This window comes from Cibotium barometz, chromosome 39 (genome assembly GCF_041138505.1).
Source record: "Cibotium barometz isolate CiBa-2024 chromosome 39, ASM4113850v1, whole genome shotgun sequence".
NCBI classification, from domain to species: Eukaryota; Viridiplantae; Streptophyta; class Polypodiopsida; order Cyatheales; family Cibotiaceae; genus Cibotium; species Cibotium barometz.
The window spans coordinates 21514793-21540437 of record NC_141084.1 but is presented as its reverse complement, the minus strand read 5'-3'; the positions used below and the strand labels follow the sequence as shown (position 1 = coordinate 21540437).

Sequence of the window (25645 nt, the reverse complement as noted above, 5' to 3'; positions counted from 1 at the left end):
GGTATCACCATCACATGCACGAGGGTGCTAAGATGGGTTTTTTATGCGCGCTTTAGGGTTGAGGCAGGTTGGGCGGGCCCGCCATGTGGAAGCCGACGGTAAAGTAATGAGGGGAACAACGCACGTTAGGTAAGCGCCAGCAAGTGTGGGCCCCGTGGGGCCACGTGCCAAGGGTTTTGACCTTCTCGACTTCAAGCTTTCGGAGGATTTCGACTTCAAGCTTTCGGATTCTCACGAGGATTTCGTCGTCTCTCCGCCACCTGCTGCCGGCCGTGCACAGTCACCTGCATCCCTTCGCCCAGTGTACATCATAAGGAGAATTTTACCGGCAGTCGCCCGTCGCCCGGTCGCCCACCGTTTCACATCTTCCGGCCGGCCAACGCCTCTCCACCCTCCGTCCACCCCCTCCGTCACCCTCCATATGCCCAGAATTTTTGAACACCCCTCCTCTTTCCTGCTCCTTCTCCTCGCACCTTCTGAGCTTCAGCTAAGCTTACTATGAGCTAAGCTTAATATGAGCTAAGCTAAGCCCTGGCTATGGCGTGGCTTCTCTCTTTGTCTTGCTCTGGACCTGGCCCTCTCTCTGCCCAACAGGTTCCTGTGCTCGAATGGATCATTTATGTCCTCTTCTCACCTTGCTCCCATCATATCCTGCAATCTGCCTTCCATGTCTTCTTCTTCTCCATGTTCACCATCTCTGTAATCTCCAACAGAAAGAAAACCCAGCAGCAGCAGAACAGGACAAAACCCGCCAGAGCCGGGCCTCTTTTCATCACCAGCCTTGCCCTACTAAGCCTCATTACCTTGCTCACTTTTGTGTCACTTGGTTGGCACATATGGTATGCTTGCGCATTGTCTGGATGGACCCAAATCTCCATTGCAGAGGCAGTCTTCTCGGCCGTCCAGGCCCTTGCCTGGACCACATTCACTCTGGTGGTCGGACACGAGCTGCCCAAGAGATCGGCAAAGCACCCACATGTTGTTCGGGCATGGTGGTTCATCACCTCTGTCCTCTCCATCTTACAGTTCACTTCAGCAATCATCAGAATTGCAGGTTTTGGCTTCTCTTACACCATCTCTCTCAGAGTTGATGATGTTGTGAACATAGTAATTTTCCCAGTTTCTCTTTTCCTCCTGGTCGTTTCTGCCACGGGCCCAACTGGCCTCAGCTTCAGACAGCATACGGAGAATGGTCTCTCAGAGCCCTTGCTCAATGGAGGATCACATCAAACGAAGCATGCTACGATCACAGGCTACTACACAGCTGGCTCTCTGAGCAAAACCTTCTGGCTATGGCTAAACCCCTTGCTTTCCAAAGGGGCCAGAACCACCCTCCAGATCGAGGATGTCCCCGAGCTCTCTCCGGACGACAAAGCCGAGAAACTGTACACACTTTTCCAGTCAAATTGGCCAAAGAGCAAAACAAATCACCCTGTGAGGGCAACACTCTTCAGAGCCTTTGGAGGGCAGTTGGCTTTCACTGCAGCCATTGCCTTTGTTAAGGCCATATCCATGTATGTTGGGCCATTGCTCATCCAGAGTTTCGTAGACTTTCTGGAGAGTGATCCGAGATACTACAGTGAAGGCTACGTGCTTGTTTTCATCCTTTTAGCGGCCAAGTTTGTTGAAGTTCTTTCTACCCATCAGTACCAATTCTTATCTCAGAAGCTGGGCATGATGATCAGGTCATGCCTCATCACCAGCATCTACAGGAAAGGTCTTAGGCTATCTAGTTCATCCCGTCAATCCCATGGTGCCGGCCAAATCGTGAACTATATGACAGTGGATGTGCAGCAGATCAACGACTCTATTGTCCAGCTACACAACACATGGATGCTACCTCTCCAAATAATTTTGGCTCTCTTCATACTCTACCGTGAGATTGGCATATCGATGTTGGCTGGATTCGCAACAATGCTTGTGTTTGGGGCCATGGTCACCAACAACAGCAGGCTCTTGCGTCTCTACTCATTGCAAGTCATGACCAAGAAGGATGTGAGAATGAGAGCTACCACAGAGGTTCTCAACTACATGAAAAACATCAAGTTGCAAGCGTGGGAAGAGTATTTTCGCAAAAAAGTAGAGGATTGTCGGAAGGCCGAGTACAAGTGTCTGGAAAAGTTTCAGTATGCTCTTGCATCCAACATCACTGTGCTCACAGTCTCGACCTCTGTGGTCTCCATCGTCACTTTTGGAACCTGCTTGCTAGTTAACACGGAGCTTACGGCAGCCAAGGTTTTCACAGTGATATCGACATTCAACATTCTCTCAGAGCCCATAAGAACTTTTCCTCAGGCGATTATCTCTGTCTCCCAGGCCTTTGTATCTCTTGAACGCCTTGACAAATACATGCTGAGCAACGAACTAGAAGGCTATGTTAACAGAGATTCTCCTAGTGAGCCTGGGTACTCGATCATTGTTGAAGGTTGCCAATTCACATGGGATGAAGAGGTGCCACGGCCTATTCTCCACGACATCAATCTTATGATACCCCAAGGTCATTTGGTTGCCGTAGTCGGAACAGTTGGGGGTGGCAAATCTTCACTGCTAGCAGCTTTACTTGGTGAAATGCCCAAATTGTCTGGCACAGTAGGTTTCTTTCTTCGCCTTGGGTGTTTCTTCACTGCATAATGAGGGTTCACATTGAGCTCATCAAACACCTATATTGCAATAGTGGAGCCTTATATATGAAGGATTTCGTGTATTGCATTGAGCGATAGCATCTGTATATCTTTTTCAACCATATTGTCTGACTGTGGCAGGTTCAAGTTTATGGTAGAACCGCGTATGTTCCTCAAACAGCATGGATTCAGAGTGGCACTATAGAAGAAAACATACTATTCGGAATGCCCATGGACCGTTCCAAGTACCAAAGGACCCTAAAGGCATGTGCCTTGGAGCAAGACATGGCGCTCTTTGAGTTTGGAGATCAAACAGAGATAGGAGAAAGAGGTATCAATCTCAGTGGTGGACAAAAACAAAGGGTTCAGCTAGCAAGGGCCGTGTATCAAGACTCGGATGTTTACTTCTTAGATGATGTCTTTAGTGCTGTTGATGCTCATACAGGCTCTGCCATATTCAAGGTCTCCCAATCAAGTGCTTTTGATCGCCCACTAATGATGCATCTGTTAGGCTATTGATTATATTTAATGGTGTACATGCTTGTGGTTTCACAGGATTGCTTACTTGGAGCCTTGAAAAGGAAGACAAGGGTTCTTGTGACACATCAAGTGGAGTTCCTACACAAAGCTGACCTTATTCTGGTATGCACTGTCATGCTCTACATTCCTATGGCAATTTTCCTCCTCCCCCCCCCCCAAAAAAAAAAAGAAAGAAAAGAAAAGAAAAGCTCCTCCTATAAAAACCTTTTGGAATTGGGCATTCCATCACACCTTGCTTGGCTGTCCATAGTGTAAAGTGCACTATTTACGGGATGTCTAAGCCCACCAGATCGTTTCTCCACTGAAAAGAGGGAAACAACCATGCTTTGATACCAATGTAATTCACGTGGGCGGGTGTAAACACTCTTTGACATGCTTCGTAAATGGTTAAACACTTAAACACTTCACTTTAATTGAGCAACACAAGGTAAGAACAATGTTAAAAATGAAATTGCACAATGTAGACCACCACTGAGGTTGGAAAGGGCTGATTCCCCCCCTCAATATTGATGTATATTAGTGGAGTACTTTCTACAAAGTTCCATGGGCATTCATGCGAGGTTTTCTATGCACAAATTGTATGAAAGCAAGTTACCAAACAAGGATGTCAGAATAGAATTTTAGAATAGAATCTTTGTCGTCAAGGACTGGTCATAGGTAAGCCTCACCTTTGTGTGGATGAGAAAACGTGTCACTAGTGTTTTGTGACCATGCACAACCCTGGTGTGTCCAATAATAGCACCTTGTTCTCTCAACCAACGGTGAACTGGAAGTGTTGGTTCTCAGTCGTACTAGTTTTAGAGGTCACTCTTGAGCACGAATAAGCTCGCAACCAATGAAATATGAGATTCAACGAGTGGCACCCATGGACACCAAATAGGCACCACGGGCACCACGCAAGCACCAAAATCAGTGAATAGTAGCGTTAAGAAGAAGATGGTGACCAACACCAACAAATAACTGCATTCAAGTTATGTTATATTGGGCGTTAGAAATGCTCAAAAAATGGATCTTTAGGGTTCTTGATAGAGCAAAATCCGCGTTGTGGCCGGATGGTAGGAGTCTATATCCTTTGCTTTATGAGTTGTATCCCACAAAAATGCATTTTACTGCCTTATCATCTATAGCTTATGGGGTTGTTGCTCAGGCACAAGAGAATAAGCAAGACAACCAAAACATGTAATTGAGCCACAAAGGGCTTCCTGCCATTCCAAGCTTCACAAGGGGTGATTGTTTGCAAGGTCTTGGTGAGACATATGTTTAGCACGTAAGTGGCACACATAAGTGCCTCCAACCAAAAAACATGAGGCAAATCCTGGGCTTTAACCATGCAACGTGCCATCTCCATGAGGGATCTATTCTTTCTCTTAGTCACACCATTTTGTTGAGATGTGTAAGGCATTGTGCATTTATGTTTTATGCCTCTTTTAGTCATTGTAACATGCAGCAGAAGTATGTGTAGATGAAGGATCCTGTCACACAAAGTCTCACACCACCTTCTTTATCTTGAGTTTTGTGAGTCTTTAGCAATCCACTTTATCACTTCACAATTTAAGAGACGAGAGAGATATAGATCTGTACACCTTAAAGGCTGCCTCATACGGAGTGCTGGATGAATGAGTATCGTTTAAGATGGCTTGGACAAATGGAAGAAAATGTTCCCATTTGGACTGTTGGTCATGACAGTATGACTTGAGAACATCAAAGGCCAACTGGTTATAGATTTCTGTTTGCAACTAAGTGTTGAACTATGTGCAAGGGAAGTGGATGAAGGAGTGAATAATGGGGAACAGTACAATGAGCTGGCCGACTGCTCACAGGACAAATAAATAGGAGAAATACAATGAAATGCCAGATAAATGGTAAAGCCCTAGAACACTGAGATGCACAATTCTAACACCCCCTCTGCAGCTCATAGTGTGCAAGAGTCGGAAGAAGATTAGTCGATGAAGATGCAACCATGGACCCTCTAGCACTGCGAATACTGGAATCACCTCGGAGAGAGCACCCACCAACCTGTTTCCTCGAAACAAGATGCCATCACGAACAAGAAGGAACTTTGCTTGGCCATGAATTCCCACACAAGTGTGCAGTGAACTCTAAGAATAGATGATGAGCTGCTGGACATACTGCGCCCATAATCCCCAACAGTGGACGGAACACATCACGTCCCAAAAGCCTCGAACAATGAACTTGGAACAGATCCAATTCATAATCTATGCTGTACCAAAGATAACCATGTCCTGCCAGATGTCTAATGCTTGGAACTCCGAATCACGGTCCCCATGCACTAGTAAGTGGAGCTGTAATCAGCCCCCTCTCTCGCCCACAAGCCTCTTCTGGTTGGAAGCACATGGGGGGAAACTGCATGTGTACTAGAGAAGTACACCGTCTGGGGTCTCCCGAGTCGAAAGCGCCCTGGGAGCCCTAGAAGTGGTACTAGAATCTGTATCACTATCTTGTGTTGTGTCTTTGCCTTTTCTGAGAGATGAAGCCTTGCCCTTGGTCTTGTCCTTCTTCTTGGACAAACAATCCTTGGATAGATGTCCTCTTTTCCCGCAAGAGAAGCAGCAGCTCCGACCTTTCTTTTGAACTGAGGAAAGTGCCTGGTCAGAATTGTTGACTGACACCGTCAATTTACCCTCTGAGATGAAAACGGACTCCTCCTCCAAAAGTGGGGAGCTAAGATCATCAAAATCCAACTGAGTGGATGTGACCTGGCACCGCAAAGATCGAGAACTCACATCATAGTCCTGAGGAAGCTTGGTGAGGATAAGAGTAGCCAGTTGAGAAGAGGACAAAGCAGCATCCATAGCCAATAACTGGTTATGGATAACCTTGGCCTTCATGAGAAAAGACTGCATGGAATTGTTTTTAGGAAATAACAAGCCGTAGAGCTGGCCCTGCAAGGTAACTGCCCTCATTGATGAATCTCGTGCAAAGAGATCCTCCAATTTTGTCCATACCTGATGAGCACTAGTGAGAGTTTGCACTACTGGTGAGACCTCCTCGGTGATGGTTCGCACAAGCACAGAATGTGCCTTCTAGTCCTGATTCTCCCAGTCTTGTAATTCCACAACAAATTCATCCTCCTGATCTTGAGTCCACCGCCTAGAGTTTTGAGGACGCGCGGGCTTCCTTTCAGTGCCCTGAAGAACAATGTCCCACAAACCCTTGTGGATGAACCAAATCCGCATCTGAAGCTTCCAATGAGCGTAGTTGGGTCCTTTCAACTTGTCATCCTTGTTCGTACAGGGGGGAGCTATATCCACAGCAACAGAGAACAAACCTCAGCTCTCAAACATTTCTCTCAAGTGCTTTCCAACGAAGTGAGGCACCAGAAACAATCAGCACCCTCTCAAACCGTAGAGAGAAAGAGGCGGGATAGCGGCAAAACAGTCCAAGATCCACCGGGAACCTCCTAACAGAAGGGCAGGGACTCGTGGAGGAAGAAGACAGTGTAGAGCCACTTGTTTGGCAGTACCACGAGCAAGAAACGCACCTCCAATAGATGCTTTAGAAGAAAATGCAGCCAAAACACTTCAAAACCTGCCTCTGAAGAGCAAAACACAGCATGTAGGGCTGGCTAACAGCAACGAGAAGAGGGCTGAACCAGAAACGCAGCAAGGTATTGAAACGCAGCTACTATATGGGACTGATCTGCAGAGCTGGAGAAGTGATGGAAGCAAAACGCATAGCAAAGTGGGCAGATTTGCAGAGTTTTGAGCAGCCTGGACCTATGTGAATGATACCATGAAGGAGATAGCACAAGCGGAAGCATAAACAGAAAACATATGAGAGAGTGCAAAGACGGGCCCCTCCCTTAGCTTTCCTCTCCGATGGATCCCCCACAGCAACACCGCTCCCCAGCCTCTCCGCCCCTCCGCCCTCTCTCGCTGGCGCCTCCCCCACCTCCTCCTCCCCCAGTCTCATCATCGACTTTACTCGTCGCAGTGCACTCCGCCCTGCCTTTATCATCCGAGCCGCCCCCCCCCCCCCCCCCCCCCCCCTCCTTCCAAAGCACTCTCGTCGGGCCCCCTAGGAGCCCCTGACCCGGTGCGGAGGTAGTCGGTGGGATCAGTCCGTCGCTTGATTCACCGATTCTCCGATCTGGTAGAGATGACCATCGCTGCCTCCCTGGTGAGGGCTCTCTCGCCAGAGTCCCCAGGTGGGGCCCCCGGGATCCTGGGACAGCCTGTGGAGTACAGTTTCTTCTGGTGTCTACTGTCGGAAGGGACTGACATGTTTGAGGAGACAATAGCCCCTATTCGGGTATGCGTGGTTTTTCACCACTCCAGGCCCTCTACGCCAGATATGTCAGAATGCGCAGCGGAAGACTAATGCACGTAGGTGACGCATCACCATTGAGCTCCACGAACACCCCCAATGGGCACTGCAGCATCCCTCCACCGGGCTCCCATCTCCGGGTGAGCTGCCTTCCAAAACACCGGCCGGAGGAGATGACTATGACAAGGTGCCACTCTAGCCTATTTATGGCTCTTCAACTTCCCATGCTTCCACTTATGGGATAATCCAAGGCACCTTCTAGCCATAGATCACACGCTCGAAATCGCCAACCTTCCAACACCCTCCCTCGATTCAAGCTCCGCAAGCCACCGAGGTGCGAGGGGGTCGCCTAGGACCACACACGCCAGAATGTCAGAATGCGCAGCGGAGATGATGACCAAATGTGGGACGCGAGCAAACACAATGCAGAAAAAAAACAGCACAAGAGAGGGAGAGAGAGAGGCGTGTAACTTTGCTCTATATACACAAAGAAGATCCCGAATACAATACAAATGTGACAAGGGACTGGGGGGCCATTTTATATGGCCCCCAAAGTGCAGTCGGCTTGTTGCAGAGGCAGCTGACTGGCACTAAACCTCCACGACCAGCCAAAAACAGCCGGCCAGCTGCAGGGGTGTCGGTCCGCTCATGTGGGAGGTCGTGGACCTGAAGCAACACAATCAGCTAGCACCAACATGTACAAATGCAGTCGGCTAGCTTCAGAGGTCCTCCTTCCACCACAGGGCTGCCACCCAAGCCACAGAAAAATAGGGAAAAATGGGGGAAAAATACGGAGAGTGGGGAAAAATGAGAAAACACCTACAAGGGCGGGCACACCCACAACAAAGGCCCTAGTGTCTACAGAAAGACAGGAGATGATTTCTAACACCCCCTCTCAGCTCCTGGCTGTGAAACCAACCACAGGGAGCTGGGGTGTCGCTTGAGCAAATCCTGAGATAGCGATTTCGTGAAGAGGTCCACCGTACTGTCCTCCGTCAAACAGAACTCTAGCAAGATGTCATCAGCAACGATCTATTCACGAACAAAGTGCCTCTGGATTACCATGGGTTCCTCCAGTGGAAGCCCAATCCTGCAATGCAACCTTTGCAACCTCACCACCTCACAAGCAGCCCGGTACTCTGCCTCTGTCGATGACAAGGCAAAAGATGACTGCCTCTTACTGCTCCATAAAATTGCTCTTGGGCCTGAAGTAGATCCCCTCGTGTTCGGATCTCCTCCCCACACTGAGTCACTCCAATCGTGGAGTCAGACTCCATCAATCAATCCCCCTCCTGTGTAAAAGAGTCCATGATCCTTTGCATGCCGCAGAAACCACAAGATACGCAATCCTGCCTCCCAAAGAGTCATCTGCAACCATGAGCTCAACTGCCGCATCTGGAAGCTCCCGTCCAATGTGGTGTCCACCAACCAAATCAATGAACCATTCTGCTTCCCGAGTCAAAGAGGCATCACATTGCTCACAAGGATCAACACCTGTTACGGTGCAAAGCCAAGTCCTGGAAACCTGCTGAAGACCACGCAAGGCCTTCTGAAACCTGTCAACCACCCCCTCTGAATCCGGAACCACAAAGCCTGGAGAATGCACCTCCTTCTGCAAGTAATCAACTGCCACTTGCCTGGCTTTCCGAGAGGTCCCCGTGGAAAGAACATCCTCATCTACATGAGTTTCTTTGTCCCGAATACTACGAGACATCAGAGCATAATTTACCTATTTAGTTTCCTCTGACTGAGGAACACAAGAACCACCAACATCAGTACTGGAAAGTTCCTGCCAACTGCTACCATCAATTGGCAAGCTATCCACCATCTGGTCCCGGAAAGCCTGCACCTGCAGCGTATCCACACTTAAGTGGCCATTACCAGAGTGCCACTCATCACAAACATGAGGACCTCGGAGAGAGAGTGCTGAAAGCTTGTAAACTCCGTTCTCCACTCCGCCTTCCCAAACCACGTGGCCTGTTGCTTTGTCTCGGAGAGCAACAAAATGCTCATCAAACTCCACCCGTACGCCAGTCTTGCAAACCTGATGCACTGACAACAACAGATGAAAATCAAGTGACGGAACATACAACACCTGGGAGGAATGCTTCCCCCCTCTGCCACCATCGGGAACCATCTCCAACCTGCCGTCACTGTGAACTGGGATAGTGGATGTATCCCCAGTAAGAATGTGACCAGAATACCTGCAGAGATCCTATAAATCTGAACGGGAAGGAGTCATGTGCCTGGAAGCACCACTGTCTAGAATCCACTCCCGAGTATTCGTGCGGAGAATCCTCCAACCTCCTCCCTACCTGAAGAAAATGAAACATCGGTGTCCATCACCTCCAGGTGCACAAAAGCTGGAGTCTTCAGGATTGCTGCTGAGGAATCTTCACCCTTCTCGGTCTTCCGCTTGGGACACTGCCTCCAATAGTGGCCTTTCTGGCCACAATCATTACAGGTCCTCTTTGCCTTTAGTTTCTCGCGGTCAGTGATGGACTTCTTCTCAGAAGACTTCTCCGATGAAGCCTTCCCTTTGCCCGTGCTACGGCCATTCGACCGTTGGTCAGTTAAGGCCTCCGAACCTCCACCCTGAGGAGGGTTCGTGAATCTTTCCTCCTGGTCCAAGACCATGGGCACAAGCTCCTCCCACGTGATGGTGCTGAGCCTGCCACTGGTAATCAAAAATGAGTAAAATGCTGAGTACTGAGAGGGCAAGTGCGACAACAGCGTTATGGCCATGTCCTCTGACGATATCTCCTTCCCAGCTTGAAGAACTTCTTGCTGAAGAGCCCGCAGCTTGTTAATATGCTCCCGCATCGTCAACGACTAACCCGCATCTCTACTTCCAAGGAAATCCTCTTCATGGGCGATACCCTGTTGTAAAGAGAAGCCAAATGCTGCCATATACCTCTTGCCAGCGTCATATGCTTTACATGATTGATTACCTGCGGTGTGCAGTTGAGGAAGATAAACGAACGGACCCTAGCGTTGACACGATCCCACACCTGTGCCTGTGCCTCCCGGTCCTTTCGGATCGACGGTAACTCCCCTTCCTCTACTTCCGGCCGTGGAACCCCAACAACGATGAAATCAGCAAGGTCGTAAGACTCCAGAATAGATTCCATTGTAACCTTCCATATGCCGTAGTTGTTCCCGTCCAACTCACGGTCCACCGGGAACGTGGGGAGTGTAGGGATCTTCACATGCCTCTCGGCCATCTCTAACAGATCTGCCATTGCGGGGATGTACTTTGAAAAAGGGTGGGTGGGTGGGAACAAAGAAGAACTTACACCTGCATGTGGCTGTCCAGCAAATCAGCCCGCCGTCCTCTTGCTTCTCCTCTTCCCAAACAGTCCCGAACAGTCCACCAATCAGCAACACAACAGTCCCCCTCTTGCTCACACAAATCCCAAGAACTATCTAGAGCCTAGGGCTCTGAACCATGTCAGAATGCGCAGTGGAAGACTAACACACGTAGGAGACGCATCACCATCGAGCTCCACGAACACCCCAACGGGCACTGGAGCATCCCTCCACCGGGCTCCCATCTCCCGGTGAGCTGCCTCCCAAAACACCGGCCGGAGGAGATGACTATGACAAGGTGCCACTCTAGCCTATATATGGCTCTTCAACTTCCCATGCTTCCACTTATGGGATAATCCAAGGCACCTTCTAGCCATAGATCACACGTTCGAAATCGCCAACCTTCCAACAAGATAATGGCACGATGGTCTTCTCTTTCCTTTTCAGTGCAGCCCCGAGGACAGAGTGGGATCCTGAGTTAGTGGCAGCTGCTATCTAGGATCAGGCAGTTCAGCTCTCCCACCATCTCCACGATCTCCGCATCACCGACATTCTCACCCATTTTTGGCCTCTGGCTAGGATGGAGCTTGGAGGTTCAACCCATCGAGGCCAGGACGGGAAGATGGTAGGCTCGACTCTCCATTTTGGAGGTGTTGCTCTTTGTGTTCATGCATACCTCTGTTATGGTACCTCTTTCCCCCTCTTACAGATACCTCTATTGTGATCTATGGAGTTTGGAGCATGCATATGCGCGTGCTCGTATAGAGTGGCGTCACATGGAGGACAGGATTAGTGCCCACCTGGCGTGCCTTTGCCCTCGCACGGATTGTGATTATTCCCCGTCTAAACCCTCGCCCAAGACTCTTCGAGTGGAGGGCAGTTCCGCTAGTGCCGCATCACACCGAGATTGATATGTGGATTGTTTCATGGAACATTCAGGGTTTAGGGGGGCCTGAGTGCTTTTATAGACGAGGCGTCCTATGAGTCGAGCTTCAGAGGGCCATAGTGGGGGGACCCAAAGACATTCTTTTCCTCCAGGACCATCATCTATCGGAGGGGCGCACCCGCAAATGCGGGAAGATTCTTCCAGGCAAGAGTCATACTTTCTGGTCCCTATCCTTCGGCCCCTCGGGGACGCAAGGAGGGGTGTGTATTTGTGTCAGTGAGCAGCTGTCGCCAGCAGTGACTGGCTTAGGAGTCATTGTCCCGAGGCGGGCACAATGGATTACCATTACTATTGGAGAGGATAGCGTTGGCTTCCTCAACAGCTGTGCTCCGAACGGTGCTACAGGTAGAGCCCTCTTTTGGAGCTTAGTACGGCAGGCCCTCCGTTAGGTTGACTTTTGGTGCGTGGGCGGTGACTTTAACATGATTTGGGCAGTAGAGGATGCGGCATGGCCACAGTTTCAAGAGGAGGTATACCAAACAACGAGCGGGCGGGAATGAGCGAGATAAAGTCCGAGCAAACCCTATCATTTCAAATAGAATATACATTGCATTTGGCCCATATGAAAACGATTGGCCCATATGAAATTCGAGCAAACCCTGCCATGTCTATGTCTCGTATGAAAACGATTGGCGGACTTTTGTGTGTGTGTACGTGTGTGTGTGTGCATGTGTGTGTGTGTGAGAGAGAGATCCTCACGATAAGAAGAATCCTCACGATGATGGGCACGGAGATCATGCGAATGTCCGGTTTTGGAATGTTCAATTCTGTTTCACTATTTGAGTTCTCTTTCTCCGGTTTGGGAAAAAGGCCGCTTCTAGTCTCACCCGCCCTTCCTTAGTGTCGGGAAGGGTTGCAGCCCTTGCCATCGCTCTGTGATCACTGGTTACTAGTTCACATGGATACAAAAAGTCAACACCAAAGTTGCCATGACAGCCAGAATGAGGGACGTTCGCAAGATCTCCATGCCCATCATCGTGAGGATTCTTCTTAAGAAAATAGGTGGTGTGGCTTATAAACTAGACCTACCTAAGGGTAATCTACTTGCTCTTCTCCGTGCTTGCGCGAGGGGCCGGTGCTCTACCCGTCCACACTGGGGCAGAATCGGTCGGTGCCGTGCGTGTTCCACATGCCTCTGCACTGCCCACGCTATAGCTGGGTAGACTACGAGGCTATGCTCGAGTGGAAGCTTGACTGCTTGCTGGAGGAGTACGGCCTCCCCATCCCCCGCACCCTCGCCGCCAAGTGCGAACAAACCATTGGCACCTTCCTCTCGAAATGCTAGAGGGGGGATAGTATTGATCAAACCCTTACTCTGACACATACTAACCCTGATAAGGGCTATTTACAAAAAAAACTCGAAGTGAAAAAAAAACTAGGAACCAGCCCGCGTTGACGTGGGTTGGTTCTGAAACCGGCCTTTAGAAATCTGACGGGCGGTGAAACAAACACTCGCACACAAAACACTTCATCACCCATGGGGACCTGGAAAAGGAAACAAACAAGGGGAGCTAGAGTGCTCCTGCAAATAGTACAAGGACACTGATTGGCCCCAAAAAACGCAGTGGCAGGAGAGCATCAGTTCCAAAGCCATCCCTGCAGCGTTTCCTACCCAGGAGACAAGGGAAAGTCAGTGGGACAGCAGTTCATCCAGCATATAGGCAGCATATTCAGCATATAAGTCATCATTCCTATCTCCTACATAGAGGGAAGCCGGCATCGAAGGGTGGACCTCAGCATTGGAGCAAGGAACAGTCCTCAGCATCAGCCCATTCCTCTCATCCCGAGAAGGATCTCCAATGTCCATCTAGGACAGCATCATAGATCTATTTAGATCTCATTGTAACCCATTCATCTAATATAGCTGCATTGCATTGCATTGACACTATCTGTCTTTCTTAAGCATCATTAAGTGCAGTTTAGTTAGCCTAAGGTTGTGTTTACGACGGTCAAATCCCTCACATGTCACAATACCAAAGTCCTGTTTCTTCTTGAAAACCAATGTCCTGTTTCCATGACAAATATACCATCCAAGTATGGTTGCCAAAACCTAGAGGGACAGATAAGAGGACGTGTCAAGCAATCCCTGAATACACATAAGTCCCAGACGAAGAGCAACACACATCTCTTCCCAGAACATCATCCTGTGCATCTTAACTTGATCCTCTGTATCCCAATCTCGTAAACAAGGTTTACAATCCAGAGCCTCCCACCTGACACCCGCCTGGCTGCCCGACTGGTTGCAGAGAATCTCCTGCCTGGCTGCCCATTGCTGCCCGACTGGCTGTAGCCCAGCCGCCTGGTGCCCCTCTGCTGGCTGTAGCCCATGTGCAGCAGCGCCCTGGTCTTTCATGTGCAGCAGCACCCTGTAGCCCATACACGCAGCCTCCTGGTCACCTGCCTGGACTACACACCTGCCTGGCTGTAGTCCATATGCACAGCAGTGCTCCCCTCTGCTGGCTGTAGTCCACCTGGCGCCCTCAGCCATACGCAGCCTGCCTGTAGCCCACTTACGCATAGCAGCCTGGTAGCCGCCTGGTAGCCATATGCACAGCCGCTAGCTCCAAGGTGATGCGCCCGTGTATTCCACATGCTGCTACACGATGCCCCATGCGACGACCACACGGCGACTCTACGCTTTCACACGGCGACCTGCCTCGAATCCGCCACCCTTCACCTTATAAAGATACGATTCGCTTTTCTCAAAAATGCCAAAAGCAGATGGCAAAAACGCATGCCATAAATATATTATTATTATTTTTAAGCTTTCCAAGGTTATTAAACCTTATAACTTTAAAATCCCTTTTGTCCCCTTCCCCACTTGGGCTGGCCACCATATATGGGTTTCCTTTTCACATTCAACTGATGCCTGTTCACATTGTCCATCCTGTGCCCGTGCCCGTGCCCACCTGCTTGTTGTCCAGAGGGAAAAACATAGGGTCGTAACATACCCCCCTCTTGAAAAATAGCAAGTGTCCTCGATTGCACTCAATAACACAGTAAGCATCCAATGAAGAAAGAGTCCCCATATGACAAAAGCAATGCCCCTCCAGTGCATCTGGGTGACGAAACAATCATCCTGGACAATAAGGCCATACTGTCACATCGAAGTGACAAACCACTCTCGCTTGTTCCTTCAGAACTTGCAACAAAAGTCTAAAACCAAGTGGAAACACGTAACCTGTGTTCGCCAAAAACAAAACCATGTATCATTCTACATATGACAAACATATGCATGACACATATATGCATTCGCAAACAATATGCTCCTCAAGATGCTCTACCTACCCCAATATAATAGTCTCAGGGTTGCTTGCAAGCCTTACACCCATAGGTATCCACGACTGGAGGTACAACATGAGCATATGAAAGCACTCAATGCATCTAAACTATACATCCACTAAGTACTTCCACATATGTCCCTCTTGATGCTTTACCACTCTGCACATGGCCATCCCGCAGGAGCCACACTCAGTGATGCATCCATGAATATAATAAAGTACTTGATGTATCATACCAATATATATGCATCTCATCCTGACACATCCAGAGTATTACCCATGTATTCCCAAGGGTATCAGGATCTAATGGCACCAGAATACAATAATACCTCAAAAAGTGTATAAATACATGCACAGATAGAGTTCAATCCATATATGAACCAAACCAACTCTAGGACTGCTCGCAAGACTTATGCCCTCCATAGAGTCTCGAAGTGTTAGCTCAGGTTGCTGCAGACTTTGAACTAAACCAAACCATGCCATTCCAAAGGAAACCAACTCCAGAAATATAGCATCATCTCATGTGACTAGTACACAATATCATAGAAGTCCCATAAGCAGATGTACTGTCAGCCTCAGTACCTTCGGGTGAATACAAAGATATCACCAAGTGACTCCTAGATAAAAAACTGAGCCTGTCTATAACAAGGGAGCGGAGGTGCTACCCCCCTCTTGAGCATCAGGCAATGCTCCAGACCCATGCTCTGCTGAACTTGAATGAGCCGTTGCAAGAGTCGGCTCCAACTCAAAGGCATCAAGATAAAGTTGCAATACCTTAGGTGAATCTTCTAAGTCACCCTCCTCGATTCACTTCGCATCCATCGGTGAATAGTTCTTGAACTTCACAAGATAGCGACGGGAAACTTTACCTTGTACCTTTCTTTCCTTGTGCGAGAGTATCTGCTCGGGAATAAGAACCTCATCAAGTTCCTCTGCTTCCGTCTGAGCCTCATCTGATACATCCAGAGGCACCCAAAACCTGCTTGTACTCCAACCCAAGTGGTAAGCACAAGTCCCTAATGAAGCATAGTAGATCTCCACTGCTAAACATAGAAAGAAGCTGCCTTCCGAACCCATGAAGCCTCCGCGAAGATACCACTGGTGACAAAGTGTCAAAAGCCATAGCCTTCAACCCATCTCTTGCACCATAACTCTTCAACTGCTTTGTTCCTGGCTGACTACTTCCTGTCCTTGGTGTCTTTTCTCCTGAGCTTCATCTTCAGCTTTTGCTCTTCACCTCATAGAGGCAAAGACTCACAATCCTGCACTTTCCTCATGTAGAAGCTTTTGATGTGACAACCACGAGCTCGCCTCCTTGAGAAAGTCGACGATATCCCGGTGATCGAACCATGAAACCGGCCTTCAAAAATCTGACGGGCAGTGAAACAAACACTCGCACACAAAACACTTCATCACCCATGGGGACCTGGAAAAGGAAACAAACAGGGGGAGCTAGAGTGCTCCTGCAAGTAGTACAACGCAGTGGCGCCCCTTGTGGTATTTCTTTACTTGATCAAATATGAGTACAAAGTACAACTTGTAGAATCCTCTACCAATAGGATCCCTCCAAGCTTTTCACCCAAGACTTCCAAATAAGAACTCTCGTTATTACAGCAAAACATTCCATAGAGAAGGAACACCTGTACAGCACCTCCCTGCTTGAAAAGGTCTTCTCCATTTGTACCATGGATCTTACAAACCCTTTCCCAAACAGTAGTAGGGCTGTACCAAACCACATGTCCTTCCTATAGTCACAGCTTGAATGTAACCTCGAGAAATCTAGAACCTGTTCACATGAATCCAGAGACATGCTTTCCACATGAAACCAAAGACCTGTATCCGATAAACCAAAGACCTGTATCCCATAAACCATAGGCCTGTTTCCTCGATACCAAAGTCCTGTTTCTTTTCGAAAACCAATGTCCTGTTTCCATGACAAATATACCATCCAAGTACGGTTGCCTAAACCTAGAGAGAAAGATAGAGGACGTGGCAAGCAATCCCTGAATACACATAAGTCCCAGACAAAGAGCAACGCACATCTCTTCCCAGAACATCATCCTGTGCATCTTAACTTGATCCTCTGTATCCCAATCTCGTAAACAAGGTTTGCAATCCAGAGCCTCCCACATGCCTGGATTCCACATGCTGCTACACGATGCCCCATGCGACGACCACACGGCGACTCTACGATTTCACAAGGCGACCTGCCTCGAATCTGCCACCCTTCACCTTATAAAGATACGATTCGCTTTTCTCAAAAATGCCAAAAGCAGATGGCAAAAACGCATGCCATAAATATATTATTATTATTTTTAAGCTTTCCAAGGTTATTAAACCTTATAACTTTAAAATCCCTTTTGTCCCCTTTCTGACTTGGGCTGGCCACCATATATGGGTTTCCTTTTCACATTCAATTGATGCCTGTTCACACTGTCCATCCCATGCCCGTGCCCACCTGTTGTCCAGAGGGAAGAACACAGGGTCGTAACGGTTCCCAGTTTTTTTTTTTGGTTGCTTTATTTCAACCAATCATCTTTGATGTGCTTGCTGTCCCCAAGAACTCTATTGGAGCTGGCACCCAAAAAAAAAAGGGAACCAGCCGTGTCGAAGATGATTGGTTGAAATAAAGTTATCATATTCTTTTGTATTTTCCAACCAAGTGTAAGGCGACTTTAGAGTTAGTCCAACCCCATGTTTCTTGGGGCACCTTGAACATGGGACTAGCCAAGTCTCTTGGAGATTGGAGTTACCTCCGGAGGTGTGGGAGAGAGGCATGATGACAGGGATTGGGGTAGATATAGGCTCAGCATTGACATCGACTCAGCTATCCCTCAGGAGTGGTTGACTTGTCAGAATATGCAGCGGAAATGATATCCAAACTTGGGTAGACAAGAGCAAGTAGACTGCAGAAAATAATCAGCACAAGAAACACAGAGAGGTGTGTAAACTCTTCTCTATACACAAGATCCCGAAGATACTGAATGAGAAAGTGGAGGAGGATGGGGGGCAATATATACAAGCCCATGAGGGCAGTCGGCTAGCACTGGAAAGGGCCCACGACTGAGCAAAACTCCCACGACTGCTGAATATAGCAGTCGGCCAGCATCTGATGCCCCACGCCTGGACAGAACAAGTCGGCCAGCACTCAGACAGCCCACGACTGATACAGATGCAGTCGGCCAGCTTCAGAGTGCTCCTGGCATCGACTGGCAGCCCTCCAGCCACTAGAAAAAAATGGGAAAAATAGGGAAAAAATACGGGGAGTGTGGAAAAATGATATACGGGCGGGCACACCCACAATAGAGGCCCTGGTGTATACAAATAGACAGGAGATGACTTCTAACACCCCCTCTTAGCTCCTGGCTGTGTAACCAACCCCAGGGAGCTGGAGTGCCGCCTGAGCGTAGCCTGAGGTAGAGACTTCGTGAAGAGGTCCGCCGCATTGTCCTCCGTCGAACAATAAAGTAGCAAGATGTCACCCGCCAAGATCTTCTCACGAACAAAGTGATACTGTATCTCTATATGCTTGGTCCGGGCATGGAAAACCGGGTTCCGAGCAATAGCTATACAACTCTGGTTATCACACTGGATGACTGTGGGCTCCCTCTGTGGAAACCCCATCTCGCCTAGCAGCCTCCGCAGCCATACAACCTCACAAGCAGCACCACAAGCAGCCCGATACTCTGCCTCTGTCGAAGAAAGGGCAATAGTTGGCTGCTTCTTGCTGCTCCAAGAAACCGCTCCTGAGCCGAGGGTAAAAGTGTATCCTAAAGTAGATCTCCTCGTGTCTGGATCTCCTCCCCAATCTGAGTCACTCCAACCTTGGAGCTTGACTCCATTCCCTCCTGTGTAAAAGAGTCCCAGATCCTTCGTACTCTGCAGATACCGCAAGATCCGCAATCCTGCGTCCCAATGAGTCCTCAATGGCGTCTGCATAAAAGAGCTCAATAGCCCCACGGAGAAGCTCAAGTCCAATCTGGTGAACAAGATCAATGAACCAACCAGCTTCCGGTACTGCGAGGCATCAACTGGCTCACAAGGATCTGTAACGGTTAACTTTGTGTTCGGGTCCATCGGCGAAGTAATAGGCTTGCAGTTCTCCATCCCAAAGGCCTCAAGCAACTCATGAACATACCGCTGCTGAGAGACGAAAAACCCCCTCTGGGTCTTCCAGATCTCCAATCCCAGTGGAGTAAGCCTAAGTCGGTCATCTCAAACTCCTTTGACAAGGCAGCCTTCGTCACTCCAATGTGCTCCACATGACCGCCGGTGAGAATGAGATCATCCACATAAAGGATGATGAGTGTGACCATGCCGCGTTCCCGAAAGAGATACAGGTTCGGATCTGCAACCGATCTCTGGAATCCAGTCCGAATAAAGAAGGAATCAATCTTCTGATTCCAAGCCCGCGGAGCCTGCTTAAGACCATACAAGGCCTTACGTAACCTGTAAACTATCCCTTCCGATCCTGGAACAATGAAGCTTGGAGGTTGCTCAACGTACACCTCCTCCTGCAGGTCACCATTAAGGAACGCCGATTTTACATCCATCTGGTACACGGGCCACCTCTGAGAAGAAGCAAGGGCAAGAACGGTCCGAGATAAAGCCTCCCCTTCCTTAGCTTCCGGCCTTAGCACCCCTTTGATAATAAAATCAGCAAGATCATATGACTCCAGAACTGACTCCATCATGACCTTCCAGATGCCATAATTGGACCCGTCCAACTGCCGATCCACTGGGAACGTGGGAAGAGTCGGAATCTTCGCGTGCTTCTCTGCCATCTCGAGTAAATCCGCCATCTCGGAGAGTAATCTGAAAGGGTGGGTGGGTGGGAAAAATCTGAAAATCAGAATATATGCAAGTGGCTGTCCAGCCCCTCTGCCCGCCTTCCTCTTCCACCTTCACTTCCCGTTCAGCCTGAAACAGTCCACCGATCAGCAACCTGTTGCTCCCCCTCTTGCTCAGAAAAATGCCCAAGATCTCCTAGAGCCTAGGGCTCTGATACCATGTCAGAATATGCAGCGGAAATGATATCCAAACTTGGGTAGACAAGAGCAAGTAGACTGCAGAAAATAATCAGCACAAGAAACACAGAGAGATGTGTGTAAACTCTTCTCTATACACAAGATCCCGAAGATACTAAATGAGAAAGTGGAGGAGGATGGGGGGCAATATATACAAGCCCATGAGGGCAGTCGGCCAGCACTGGAAAGGGCCCACGACTGAGCAAAACTCCCACGACTGCTGAATATAGCAGTCGGCCAGCATCTGATGCCCCACGCCTGGACAGAACAAGTCGGCCATCACTCAGACAGCCCACGACTGATACAGATGCAGTCGGCCAGCTTCAGAGTGCTCCTGGCATCAACTGGCAGCCCTCCAGCCACTAGAAAAAAATGGGAAAAATAGGGAAAAAATACGGGGAGTGTGGAAAAATGATATACGGGCGGGCACACCCACAACAGAGGCCCTGGTGTATACAAATAGACAGGAGATGACTTCTAACATGACTCCCCTAGACCTGACCCCCCAATGTGGCTAGGCGTGTTTACTAGACACGATATCCTAGTGGCGGTCCACGGAGCAGATGAGGATAGTGGTATGCTCACTTTTTCTATTGGATCTCATGGTAGACTAGTGAGATCTGAGTTTCCTTTGGAGGATTTCAGTGGTTGTACCTTGCAGAGAGTGAGGGTGATTGGTTTTCGGGCATGGGAATGGCACATAGATCGAGCACCGGCCAAGGTGGCCAGGGAGAGATTATGGCGGCTATGGAACTGGGAGTGCTGACCTCTCACGCGCCTTCAGTGGGACCCGGGAGAGTGGACTTGGCATGATCTTGCAGATCGGGAGGAGACTCTGGATGCCCCCTTCTTTGCATATACTGTGCGGCTCAGCCGTAGGATCTAGATGCCTGAGATAGATGGCACATTGGTAGCATATTGGCAGTCTCAAGGTCTCTCACAACGATTCCTCTCCGATTTTTGGAACAGACTATGGGACAGCTTTCGGCCTAGAAAGATCACCCTCTTTCTTTGGTTGATGGCACATAGGAGTTTGGCGGTCGGTACTTGGCTGGCAATTGGAGGTTTGGCCAGCAGCTTGCCTGCGGTGCCTGCGGTGCGGCCACCCCCAGGAGTCTCAGAGACATTGCCTTTGGGATTGCTCGAAGGCTCAATAGATTTGGTAGCGGATTCTCTGCATCTTTGCTGTGGACAAGGGTCATCGACCCGGATCATTACATGGGGCACTGTCGCTTGGGCCACAGAGGCTGGAGTGGTCAGGCTTATGAGGATTGGGGAGGGCTAGGCCTTTAGGTTTCTCACCATCGTATTGCAGCAGTACTAGTCACAGCCCCACCTACACTTGACTGGCGACCAGGCTCATGCCAAAGATGGGAGATTTGCAGTAGCATAGCAACCTAGGACATTTGGTGTACTAGATGCAGCGAGGCCATTGAGGGTACCCACACTCTGTCAGCTGAGACCATCAGGAGCATATGGCTTGATATCATTCACATCCTCCACGGTCAGTGGGGGAAGTTACAGGGAGGTTCTGACCGCATGCAGAAGCAGCGGGAAGCTTTCTTGAGGCTTTGGAGTCGTGGTCCTTTTCTCACAGATAGAGGTGGTGACCCATTTGGCATTACACACCACCTATGTGGTTGTTTCCCCCCTCCCCCAGTATGAGATAGCCTTCTCCTCACAGAGTGGCTAGCCGGAGGAGAAGCGTCTCTTCCCCCTTATGATCATGTGATTCCTGCCCTTAAATGATGCGAGTCTGTATTTAGCCCTTCGTGGTTGTATCTAGCCCTCTTTTCTTTAACTAATAGAAGGATCTTTTTCCTGGAAAAAAAAACATTCGCTCTTGCTCGAGCTCTCGTTAGTGCGCCTGAGCGGCGAGTTCAGCCTTACACCGGTCTTCTTCAAGCCTGTGTTGGGCTTCCTGATAGTCCCGTTTGTCTATTTTATTTTGTTGTTTTCTTGCTTCTGCTTTTGCTTTTTCTTCCCGCTGTCTGCCCTCATCCTCTCGTCTTTGTTGTTCCATCTAAAAGAAGAGGGAGATGAAGTCGGGGGCAGCTGGTGGAGTGGGTTCTGCTATTGTTGCCTCCAAGAGTTGGAGACGCTCCATGAGAAGCTGGTTCTGTGCTCGCAGTAGAGCTAGGGTATCTGCGGGTGGTGGAAGAGCATGGTCTCCTTCAAGGGAGACGTCTTCTTGCTGATGTGTACTCTCCTTTGTAGACATGTTATTGAAGTCCGTGGTCATGTGCCGGAGCCAAGTATGACCATCCAAGGATGCTCTCACGTTGGGATGCGGTGTTTGTGGACAAGCTGAATCTGATACCAATGTAATATGTAGCAGAATTATGCGCAGATGAAGGATCCTGTCACACAAAGTCTCACACCGCCTTCTTTATCTTGAGTTTCGCGAGTCTTTAGCAATAGATCTGTACACCTTATTGGGTCCCGATTTACCTACTGAAGGGCCCCCTCCTATTGCTAGGAGTATTTGCTTTATTACTTTGAAGAGAACAATTGACTTTGGATTGTAGATAAGCCAAACACAAGACCTTTGAAAGACCAAGAGTCAGGCTGAACTGTACACGGTTGTAGAAGCACCAATGATGACTGATCTCAATGCCAATGCACTCTTCCAAGGGAATAGAGGAAGGCTACAAACTGAGGCTGAGAGATGGACTGCTTTGGGACTGTTCTAGGCTGAGATTATGCACTATGAATGAATGAACAAGCTGCGTTTACCTTCACCTTGAGGGTTGGAGCAAATGATGTGATGGATTAATGCTGAAAACTGCATGGAGGCTGAAAATGCAAGGACTGAAGCGCCTTCCTCCTTGTCTAAATTCTGGATGATGTGTTTTGATGATGTATGTCTTTATGCTCAAGCGATGATGCGCCCTTGTGTTGTGGAGTGAATCGCTTATTGATTAGATGATGAGATGAGATGGAATGAAGCCAAGCCATGCTATTTATATGAGCAAGGCTGCTGGTTGGTTGGCTATAAAGCTGGCCGCCTGTAGCAATTAATGCTAGAAACTATGGAATAATGCTAATATTCTAATGCTTTTGCAATGATGTATATGCATATGGGATGAGTGCTATGCAAATGCAAAATGCTTTCTAATGCAAACCCTAAGGTTTCTACTGACTCTACATGCCTGAATGATTCTCTTCAAGTGGGTTAAGGGACTTGACTGACCGACTGACATGACCTACGTAGCTGGTGCCTAACAAATTCTAGACTGAGGATTACAATGGGGCCACGGCATACGACAATATCAAATCCTAAAGGGTCTTACTGCTGTACAATGAAGCACTGATGATGAGCCATCTTGTCACCATGCACTACAGTGCAGAGTGCATGTGACAACCATATATACATGAAACTCCTTTGACATATACTCCCCCTCTAGATCAGTATGAAGGGGGGAACTTTACATATCGACAAATTTTCAGCCATAGTAACAAAGTGTCTAAAGCATGAAAAAATCTCTAACTTTGCTTTCAACGGATATACCAAGTGTCCTCATAGGATTACATACACCAGCTGTAATTTCTGCACAGCCCTAACTGATTCATCTTTTGGGAATGATGCCCATTGAATGTTGTCCAAAAAAGCATCACCACTTTTTCAAATCCCCATATATACGCCTCTCCCTCCCTTTGAATTTGCATAATAGCATTATGCTTTCTGTGCCTGCCGCCAGTGGCCTGGGGGGGGCCACCATCCATATGCCAGAAGGGAGACTGGATAAGGACAGTCCTTGTACTTAGCTTTATATTGTGACATCATGAAGTTCTCCCAGATGGGGGAAATCCTTCGATTGGCTCTCACATTCTATCTTAAACCTGCCACCTCTCCCATATAAAACCAAACCTTCACACATACTTGCCTTGATTGCAAGCTTAATGATAGGTATTAAAAGCAAACTTTATGCTTTCCTACACAGTACACAGCCTCCCTTCTTTGGAAGCCAAAGCCTAATGTGGGAACTTTTTTACACAAAAATAGAACTTTCACAGCCTACTTTATATACGATCCATCCAATCACTCTCTAGTATTCTTCCACCCAACATCTTGGATTAAACTCCTGTCAGAGTTGCCATTCTGATGCTTCATAATGTTAGAGCCAAAGATCATGAAGGTTTACAAATGGAGTGTTTTGCTCATGGATGAACAATTACAGCCTTGATCTTAGCTACTTAATCAAGCCATCTACAAGGGCTTCTCAGTTGTTTGGACCTCAAAACCATTGTATCAACCCACAAAGCTGCTGTAGCTCTTTACTTCAAACCAACCACATAGGCCTCTTGCCAAGGTCCTAAGCTCACACCATATCAAAGAGCATCAAGAAATTTGGAGCCTTTCATCGTCAAATCTTCTCTCCAATCAGCGCAACAACTGCCTAGAGAAAATTCACGAATTCGTTGCCTAGAGTTGGAGTGGCCCTCTTAGTAGTTATCCATTAGGTCTATGAGAAATACAAAAGAATCTGTAATGCATAATGAATGCCCAATCATCCTGTGCATAGTTCATTGACTTCTTCTTTTTAGCACTTGGTGGTGATGCATAAGCTACAACCATGGGCTGTGTGGACTAAGACACGTGGGTTTCTAAGAGGAGGTTCAAAGCATTATTAGGGATGCCCCTGTTAATGTGGTTACCTATCAGAGTTGGCAAAATACATGGTAAAGGACTTGATATGCGCACAAGAAAGTGGTTCTTGGAGTAGGTTTTCTTTTTGCTTAGATGAGAGAAAATTATATGCTTTTTATGTTTGAGCTGTGTGCAGGAAATCTTTTGTAGGAAGCAAAAAGCAGGAACAATGGTGGAAGAATTAATTTATAAAAAAAAACCACCTTTTTTTTTCCAATGGGTTCTCGCCAGGTATCCATTTGCTGGCCCCGTGTGGCCCAGGCCCCAAGGATGACAAGTTGGCCCACATGACTCGTTCCCTCTCTCCCATTGTGTGATCTAGGCAAGGAGACATGCATACACACAAGCACCCCGACCTGGCTGGCGTGTACATGTACGGAACCCTAATCTGTATTGTACGGATGCGTACGGACATGAACAGATAGGCTGTATAAGATCCAAGAGCACATTGACAAGGCTGGAAGTGTAGTGTCATGACTAGCTTTGGTGATGATCATGGTTTTGTTTATGTTGATGATATAGGTTTGATCTCATGAACCTTAATAACACCAAAATTTTGTTCCTTCCAAGATAGTATGCACAAGCAGGTCTGCACGTGTAGAGAAGAAAGGATGGTAGAGGTGGTTAACTCCTCTGTCTTTTTAGAAACTATCTTTTGTGGACCCAGATCATTGGATCATTTGCTTAGATTTTCTCAGCTGCATATACCCCATACTTGGGTGCAACCTCAACATCTTTGTAATATGTATAAGATACAGTTTTATGGTGATCACTTTTGTGCAGCTACCAGAGGATGGTTTCATCTGACCCCTGGGCCACTTTCAGGGGCTCATCACACATGTCACAGAGACTGAGGATCAGGAAAGGTCAGCTTAGTGTCAATTGTACAGATTAGGGGTGGAGATTACCATAAACCCTGTGTGCTTGTGGTTTGGCTGATACCACGTTAATTGGCATTCGATAGTTTTGCTTGGTTCTTGGTT

The 25645-nt window shown here is 48.2% G+C and overlaps 1 protein-coding gene across 1 annotated transcript in view; it reads left to right on the top strand.

Annotated features, from left to right (window-relative positions):
* Window positions 1–419: 419 nt before the first annotated feature.
* Window positions 420–25645, top strand: part of LOC147615866 (ABC transporter C family member 14-like) — a 41642-nt gene continuing 16416 nt past the window's right edge. Inside the window, exons 1-3 of the mRNA XM_086778484.1 lie at window positions 420–2589; window positions 2763–3083; window positions 3177–3263. Coding sequence (XP_086634610.1) covers window positions 538–2589; window positions 2763–3083; window positions 3177–3263 — 2460 coding nt within the window. The 5' untranslated portion in view covers window positions 420–537. The remainder of the gene's footprint in view (window positions 2590–2762; window positions 3084–3176; window positions 3264–25645) is intronic.